We start from the raw sequence: 8985 nt of genomic DNA on the forward strand, positions 1-8985 counted from the left end.
TAACAGACGTTAAACATTATGCGGATTGTAAGGTTGTGACCTACAATCGAGTGTTGTGCTAGGAGTTTTAAGATAGACAGTGGGTAAGTCCTAGTATCGGAGTGAGTTTATGCAAATGAGTTGTATAAACCAAAATCTTCAGTGGATCCTTTCAAGGGAAAGAAGGATTCGTGTCTCTTTACTTTATCGCATTTACTTTTTATTTCTGTTTTTGGATGATTTGTTGAAGTATTTTATATGTTCTTTAAGGTTTCAAAATGTTGTATAAAAAGTGTTTGATAAAATGTTTAAACCAAAATGTTTTTATTATCTCAACTTGCAATCTCTTTAAACGATTTTTAAAATGCTTAATCGGTGTTTAAAGGATTATGTTGAGTGTCTTCTGCTTGGTTTTGTAACCAAACTCAATATTATCTCTTGGTGCTCGATTTATTTTTGAACATTCAAGAACAAGCTATTGTAGATCAAAATATTTTAAAAATGTTTATTCACTCTTTTCTACATATTGTTTTCTATCCTATCAATTATCTATATTATTATACACACAATATATGTGCCTCGGTGGCTAGTATATACATAAAAAGTATTTCAAAAAAAAAAGTGTACAGAAAAAAAAAAAAAAGTAATAAATACCAATTTTACAAAATAAGTCAAAATCCAGGGGGAAAAAGCCCACGTGTTCGCGTCACCCCGTCCCCACCCATAATTTCTCCTCTAATTCTCCTCCCCACCACCACCACTAACAGTGCCTCTCTCCCTATCCAAAGAGGAAGAGGGGGAGGAAGAGGGGGCCGCAGAAAATGAAGCGGAAGCACCCCTCAGGTTCTGCTTCCCAGACGCTGACCACATCGGAGACGCGCCTTCTGGTTCGGGAGACGCTTCGTATTAGCGCCAACCTCGCTTCGGCGCCTCCGGTTCCGGAGACGACGCTGGTTCAGGATTCTAGCTTTGGAAGAGTCTTGGATGATCAGTTTGTGGATTCGAGCTTCCGCCTTCTTTGCAGCGAGGAGATTGATGGTCGACGCTGGAATTATTTCGCTGAGTGTACCGGTGGGAGGAGTAATGGCTCTAAGAAATTGAAGAAGAGTTCTATTCGCTCTGTCTCCTTGCAGAGTCCCAAGGCTCCTGTTGATGTCAGTATTCTTTTGTACTTTTTTTTTTCTTTCAAATTGCCGCGGTGAATGTGCGCGAGCGTTATTGTGGGCATTGTTAGAATCGGATAGAATCAGGTTTAATTTAGCGCATTTATTGCTTTAATAAAGTTGAGTTTTTTTTTCTGATTGTAATTGCCATTTGACCACGAATTTCATATGATTTTACCCATAAAACATCTTTCAAATGTTTTGGTGGACTAATTGGAGTCTGAGTGATGCGTTTTTTAATTATGTCTTTTTCAAAATTTATAAACTAATTCTGAAGCTATCAGATGGATACTTGGTAGAATGAGTGCACCCGACCACAATCTTGCTATAAATGCTTTTGAAATAGTGATTATGATAATATCTCATTTCTTACTTTCGAATTGTAGTGAGGAACTGTTTATATTTCATAATGTGAATTTTAGCAGTTGCTTATATAAATTGTGTGTCTTACATTAGAGAATGAAATGAATCAAAGCAGCAGTGTATATAAACACATATGCGTGCATTTACATGTATATGATTTCATGTGGGATCTCATGCTGCATATGCACACTGACCTGGGCACACTAATTAAAAGTCAACAAAATAATTTAGAAATAAGAAACCAGAATGAAAGAATTTCTATCATTACTTTTATCATATTGTCTATGTGATCTAGGAGTTGATGGCATTTATAAGATCCTATGTTGTTCCAGAAGGTTTTCCTGAAAGTGTCACTCCTTCTTATGTTCCATATATGACGTGGAGAGCCTTAAAGGTACTTGTTCTAGAGTATTTTCAGCACTAACGCAATGCACGCCAGCATATGCCACTTCTAATATTTACGAAGTATAGTTGTATCCTGGCTGCTCCAATATAAGGATGGTCAGTGTTCTTTATATTGTAGCATTTCTTTGGTGGAGCTATGGGTGTTTTCACAACACAAACGCTTTTAAGTTCTCTTGGAGTATCCAGAAATAAATCTGCACCAGGTGCTGTAGCTCTTAACTGGATTCTCAAGGTATGCGTGAGAAATGACTTGAGTTTGTTTATTCTACAAACCACTTCATTGTCTATTTCTTATTTTATTTTGTGGAGGATTAATTGATTCATGGGAAGGTGTTGAGTTATTTAAAGGGTTACAGTCAAAGACTGGTATATTTGTCTTGAAATTACTTGGCACATTCCTACTGCATTTTTCACATAATGAAAGCATGGCATTCTCATGATGGATATAAATGTGACACTGTCTGAAGAATTTGGAAGGAGAAGGGTAGTGATGGTCAACAATGACGAAATAGTTTGTACAGGCTGTAATTTTGATAGTAACATGGGTTTTTATTTTTATGTCCTATTTCTTGCATATGTGTCAAAAATTTAGACAACAAAATGTTGAAATTTTGAGCAGAAGAGATCTCAAATTCAGCCAGGGAACAAAAAAAGAAATGTATAAAAGTTGATACAATATGTCTAAAAATTGGTCGTCCAAGGTGTATGTTGATGATCCTGTCTTGTTTGTTGACCCTTTGATCCTCTTTGTTTTTCATCATTATTTTATTATTCAGTCTATGTAGGAACACTCACTTTTTTTTAGATTTTAACTTTGAATTGTTGGGCGATGAGATTCCCCACCTTATCCTCAAGTTTTTTAAGTGTTCTTTCCTTATATCCACGTGTTATAACCACCACATTATTTTTGTGTAATTTTATATGGAGTTTCTATATTTATTTAATCATCAAACAGTTCAAGCTTTAATCACAAAATAGTTAGAAGCGGCTGCATAGAATATGCCTCATGCCCTCATAGATGGATAAGAAATATCTCAGAAGTTATTGCACTATTTTTTTTGTGAGTGAAAAATCATTTGTACTGTAGTTCAAGTTGTATGACTAATTGCAGGATGGAGCTGGACGGATCGGAAAGATGGTTTTTGCTCGGCAGGGAAAGAAATTTGATTATGATTTAAAGCAGGTGTTCTGCTGCATAGGTTTTGAGACTGTATTTATAGTGTTTACCAAGTACACGTGCTTATCTGTCAAGTATAGAACCAAGTAATCCTGCTTTTCTGTGAATTTTTATATGTCATTCAGCTTAGGTTTGCTGGTGATCTTCTTATGGAGTTGGGTGCTGGTGTAGAATTAGTAACTGCAGCTGTACCCCATCTATTTCTTCCTTTGGCTTGTGCTGCCAATGTAGCTAAGGTACTGTCACTTATTGTCTTGTTGACCTGTTCAACGTGATAAAATACAGCTAAATCAACCCCATATATCCATCTTGGTTTGCTTATAGAATGTTGGTGCTGTAACATCAACTTCAACTCGAACCCCAATTTACAAAGCCTTTGCTAGAGGAGAGAATATTGGAGATGTGACAGCTAAGGGAGAATGTGTTGGAAATATTTCTGATCTGGTATGCTTTTCCAACTGAGATAATATTAACTATGAAATTAGAAGTCATGCCATGCTACGCACACTGGTTTTAAAACCGATGGGGTATTATGTGATTTAAAGTTGCATGCATTTTATATCGGTAAACTGCATGTTCTGAGAGCAGATTTATGAGCTGCCGTTGTTTTCCCTGTATTTAAGTGTCTAGAGGGTCACTTGTTGAAATAAATTTTTTGCAATTGGGACAGTTTTATAACTTTTTTGATAAACTCATTTGCTTGATGTTGCTGAAGATTTTTAGCAAGTCAAGTTGTTTGATAGCATAGTTTTGCATGTCAGTACGGGTAAGATCTTTTGAATTGATTAATACTGTCGTAAGGGCTTGAATTTGGAGCTGAGTTGTAGATATTTAATGGCTAACTTTTTTATTTAATCCATTGTACTCCATTTTATGTAAACCTTCTTCACCCATTAGCTGGTAAAACCATAATTTATATGTCAAATTCTTCGTGGGAAATTTTGTCATGCCAGCTGACAGACAGACTAGTCTCCAGTTTAGAGGCTGTTATGTGATGGGCACAAAGCTTGGTGGATTTTAACCATTTTAGCTTGTTATGCATTTTAAAGTGCTTATCTGGCTTCTAATTGAACTAACTCTGAATTCTCTTCCTTGTGAAGCTTGGAACTGGATTGAGCTTAATGATTGCAAAAAGAAACCCATCCCTGATTACCATGTTTACGTTGCTCTCATGTGGCTATGTGATGAGTTCATATCAAGAGGTTGGCTAATGAAAATACATAACTCTACCCTCATTTAAGCTTAATGAATCTTGAGTTTGATTGAAACCATGAGTATGCTGTTTATCCTTTCAGGTGAAATCTGTTGTATTGCATACACTAAATCGTGCAAGGTTTACTGTGGCAGTAGAAACTTTCCTGAAGTCAGGTAGGATTGAGGTGCATGAGTTCTTCCCCTCTCATCTGTCCTTTGTCTGTTGTATTGCATACACTAAATCGTGCAAGGTTTACTGTGGCAGTAGAAACTTTCCTGAAGTCAGGTAGGATTGAGGTGCATGAGTTCTTGCCCTCTCGTCTGTCCTTTGTACCTGATTTATTTTCTTTAGGTTTATGTATTTTGGCCCATTCAAAGTCTTTTACCTTTATCATTTGTCTAAGAACATGAAAAATAATACAGATTTCTTCCACTGCTCTTTTTGTTGGATGATGTTAGAGATGGTCGATCTTACCAGATCAAAGTTCTTATTATTCTGTCAGTTCTTATCATTCACTAAATTGATGCAGTTCTCTTTTTGTATTGTGTTAAAGAATGATCACTTTTTGTAATTAATGTGTTTAAATCAATGCGGCATATCTCATGATATAGTAATTATACGCCTGACTGAAACTTCTTCTGTTTCAAGTTTGACACTTGCCTCCATGTGTCCAAATTTGAGATTCCCTGTTGTAAATAAATTTTGATTTGGTAGATTGATGTTATGTAGGCATTTTACATCTGTAATTTTGTACAGAATGAAGAAATAAAAGAGCTGCGTTTGTCGGTTGATGTTTTCTTTATAGTTGCTCCACACGATTCATTTGTGTTGTCTATTTCTCTCCTCATTATATTGTCACCATTCAAAAAAGCTGATATTTTGCGAGCTTCATTTTTCAGGACGAGTTCCAACTTTGCAAGAGGGAAATTCAATGGAAAATATTTTCAGTTTCCCATGGAAGAGACACAGACCAATTGTTCTTGGTACTGACCTATAGACATATCTCTCTGGTCTGTGTGTGTGTGTGTGTGTGTTTGTACTCACACATGTTACTCACATTTCATGCGTTTCATCATATAATGTTGCACCATAAGATGCACGTGTAAAGATTGACTAATGATATATTTTAAATTTTACAGGGCCACGATTTAAAGAAGCATTCCAAGACCCTTGTGCATATATTGCATTGAAGCCTATTTTTGAGGTGTGATTTTCCAGGGGGAAAATATCTGTTGTTTATTAGGCTCCATTTTCTCCCTTTTTCTGCATGTTCAAATGCACATGCACACACACACACACACACACATATATATATATATATATATATGCTTGCTTATGCATGCATGTACTTTCCTGCCAATATTTAATAACATTTTTTGCAAATTAAATATTCTTGATAACAGAAAGAACAATACATTGTAACTTACAATGTTTCTAAGGGCAATATCTATGCTTTGTTCAAGAACGGAGCGAAGTCTGATGATATATTGAAAGCGGCTTTTCACGTAATCTTGTGACCCTATGATCTTATACTCATAACTGCTGTTAATGTGTCTCTCTCACTCGAGCAATTACAGGCCCATGTGCTTCTTCACATCATTCGCTCTAACAACCAGAACCAAATGTCACATACAAACCGCGAGCATGATATTTCAGCAGCACTACCAATATTGGCAGATCCTCAATCACATGTTATTGAATCGTACAAGATGGTATCAGCCTTATATGAGCCTTTCAAAAACAAAGCCAAGGGTCAGGTAATTGGAGAACTGTGTATTTTCCTCTAAACTCTGATTAGTTGAAAATTTTAGCCCAAGTCAATGAGATTATTTGCGAAGAAGACTAGAGATTTAGCTTCATTGTGTCTTTTTCTTGAACAATTCTCTGATGGAGTTGTTATGATGCTTTTACATCTTTGATGGGGGGAGTGAGAGGGAACGAGAAAAGTCCTTCCGAGTGACTATCGTATAGCATAGCCGCATAGGTTAATATGAACACCACGTAAATGAATTGGATTTGTTCCTTGAATTTAAAAAGCTGACTGTTATAAGTTTATGAGTTTCAATTAGATATGTCGTATTAGGATATTGGAGAATTAGGACCTGACTTCTCGATGGTGTTCTTGACACTTTCGATTCCAACTTCAATTTCATTTGAACACTATTGTTACATGAATGAGTACTAATCATGTTTGCAAGATTTCCGGAGATCCCCGTGGATAAGTTAACCAGAACTCATCGGAAAATTCATGAGCACTGTGTAATATCTTCAAACATCACCCGCTATATTAACTTATTGGTTCTAGATCAAGTATTGTTGCAGTCTCTTTCAAATTTGATTTCATGCAGATAGCAGATGCCCTTGTCTATGTTGTTGCTAACAATTTGGCATTCTCATCAGGGATGGGTGATGTCTGAATCACTACTCAATCCTGGGCGGGCACGATTATGTGAATTGGCCCGATGAGATTCACATAGGTACAACTTGCAAAATTTTGAGATGAATTACAATACCTGGGTCGTCTTGCTTGATTGTGCTGTAAATCGCAAAATGCAATACAAGCAGCTAAGGTACTTTTTGCTCCAAACCGTACTCTACTTGTGCTGAGGTCTTTCATAGCCAGAAGCTATGGTACCAAAATGGATGGTGAAAGAGATTAGGTTATATTCTGCACGGGCCCTCATTTCTTCTTGTTTATATAGTAATATATATATCTAGTTTTTGAGGCGTTATTTTCTGGCGATCTATTGTTTACTGCGAATGTTGATCTGGTAATGACAGCAACAGACAGACGGTTTGCGACGCGAAGTTTTCTTTTTGAAGTAGTTATTTGGATATATTAATTTACGTGTTTTTTTTCAATAAATAATTTACGTGTTTTTTTGACTAGGAGGCTACGTTTACTTTGAATGATGGGATTGAATAATGATAGATTAAAGTATGATTATTAATATAATTTGATATGATAGAGAGTGATTATGGATAAATAATAATATGTTTAGTTGGATGAATTAATTTTGGGATTGAAATGATAATTAAGAACAAATTACGATTTCACCCTTTAGCCATCATAATAATCATATGTTCGGCAAAGAAGGAAAGAAGGTGGAAGATAAAAAGGAAGGACATAATTGATTTTTTTCATTTTTTCACTCCATAATATTTATAATCCCATTAAAAATTTAGGACTAAAAATCATCTTTCAATCCTATCATTAACGGGCCTAAAGATTTATATCATTTTTCAATTTTGCAAGTAAACATAGGATTAGTTGGTATTATCTATGTTATCTTTCATTTATCAAGGCAAGTAAACGCAGCCGGAGTGTACAGAAACTGAGTTGCATGTTTGCTAAAGTATTTCGATATGCTTGATACGTCTTATTGAGTTAGGGACGTAAATGAGAGCATTATGTTCAAATTTATGTTTTAACGTATTTTATTGAAGTTAGAAGACATTTTCTTCATAAAATGTCAAATTCGAGCTCGATCCATTTGATTGACAATGGGGAAGGTCAAACTCATCTAATCCAAGATATCAACAACTTGCCTAATCTTTTCAAAAAAGAAAAACAACTAGCCTAATTGAATGTTGGCCTCGAAATTCCTTGTTGGATCGAGCTTCATCCAAAATTTCAAAGTATTTCAATTCCTTTTTTCTGAATCCTGGATTTAGATAGCTAAGTTAAAATTCTCCCCAGTATTTCAATATCACACACACACACCCCTACCTATGAAAGTTTTAGTAGTTTTTTTTGAAACAATCTCACGGATTTTTAATCGACTCAATTTTTATTCGACCTAATCTGTATGACGGGTTAATTTTGCTCATATTTATAAGAAAATTTATATTTTTGACATAAAAAGTAATATTTTTTCATGGATTATTAAAATAAGATATCATTCTCATAAACTTTTATCAAAAAGTTCCGAAGTTTAATTTGTAAAAGAAAATTATAAGAGGCCATCCATGGAAAATATTCCAAAAAAAAAAAATCAATGTTTTTAAAAAATTTGTTATAAATTTAATAATGAAAGAGAGAGGAGAAGAGAATAGAGATAAAAGTCAGTTCCGAAAGTGACTCGGAATTATTTCATTCATAACTGATAACCCCCATTTATAGGGTACAATTATAAGATACAAATATGTAGATAGATAAGATTGAGATATCTATATTAATCAAAAATCTATCTTGATAATCATCTATATTCAAAATCATATCATAACACTCCCCCTTAGATGATTATTTTCGTTTTGGCAAGATGGTTGTTTGGGACCTTCATGAAAACTCAAGTGTTGCCTCGTTAAAACCTTGTCAGTAAAATCCAGTGGGATAAAAACCTAAGCGAATGAAAAGGAGTACAACAATTGATATTTCTTCTTGGATGTTTCTTGAAGACGGATGTGCCTCGTTAAAATCTTACTAGAGAAAACCCAATAGGATAAAAATCTAGTGAAGGAAAAAGAGTATGACATCTTTTGCTTCTTGTTGATTGCCTCATCAAAAACATGATTATGAAATACCACTTGGGAAAAATCATAAACAAGTCATAAGAATTACTCCTCATGTTGCAAGCATCAGTTGAAATCTTTAATTCGTTGCCCGATATTGAATCTTTTTTTCTCAAAGTTTGATATCGGCAATACCCATATGAAAAGATTCGTCACATTATCTTCGATTGATGCTTATATAAAGTACTTCA

General features: G+C 34.9%; 1 protein-coding gene across 3 annotated transcripts; it reads left to right on the top strand.

Moving 5' to 3' along the window:
- The first annotated feature begins 687 nt into the window (after positions 1–687).
- On the top strand, positions 688–7129 carry LOC140864091 (protein root UVB sensitive 6-like). Of its 3 annotated transcripts, XM_073268009.1 has the most exons (13): positions 691–1133; positions 1801–1899; positions 2029–2142; positions 3022–3093; positions 3213–3323; positions 3412–3531; positions 4188–4289; positions 4383–4455; positions 5182–5265; positions 5422–5486; positions 5686–5787; positions 5860–6039; positions 6683–7129. In XM_073268009.1, the coding sequence occupies exons 1-13, from the start codon at positions 801–803 to the stop codon at positions 6746–6748; spliced, it is 1521 nt and encodes a 506-aa protein (XP_073124110.1). In that variant the 5' UTR covers positions 691–800; the 3' UTR covers positions 6749–7129. The 3 variants fall into 3 exon arrangements, with proteins under 3 accessions (XP_073124112.1, XP_073124111.1, XP_073124110.1); XM_073268010.1 differs by lacking the exon at positions 5686–5787 and having other exon boundaries at positions 690–1133; XM_073268011.1 differs by lacking the exons at positions 5686–5787; positions 5860–6039; positions 6683–7129 and having other exon boundaries at positions 688–1133; positions 4383–4567.
- Positions 7130–8985: the final 1856 nt, after the last annotated feature.

Source organism: Henckelia pumila, chromosome 4 (genome assembly GCF_033568475.1).
Source record: "Henckelia pumila isolate YLH828 chromosome 4, ASM3356847v2, whole genome shotgun sequence".
Lineage (NCBI taxonomy): Eukaryota > Viridiplantae > Streptophyta > Magnoliopsida > Lamiales > Gesneriaceae > Henckelia > Henckelia pumila.

Excerpts from the sequence above, each read along its gene's own strand:
- LOC140864091 (XM_073268009.1), top strand. The coding sequence starts at position 801 with ATGAAGCGGAAGCACCCCTCAGGTTCTGCTTCCCAGACGCTGACCACA. Across the intron at positions 1,900-2,028 it reads TGACGTGGAGAGCCTTAAAG|CATTTCTTTGGTGGAGCTAT; the intron begins GTACTTGTTCTA and ends TTTATATTGTAG. Across the intron at positions 5,266-5,421 it reads ACACAGACCAATTGTTCTTG|GGCCACGATTTAAAGAAGCA; the intron begins GTACTGACCTAT and ends TAAATTTTACAG.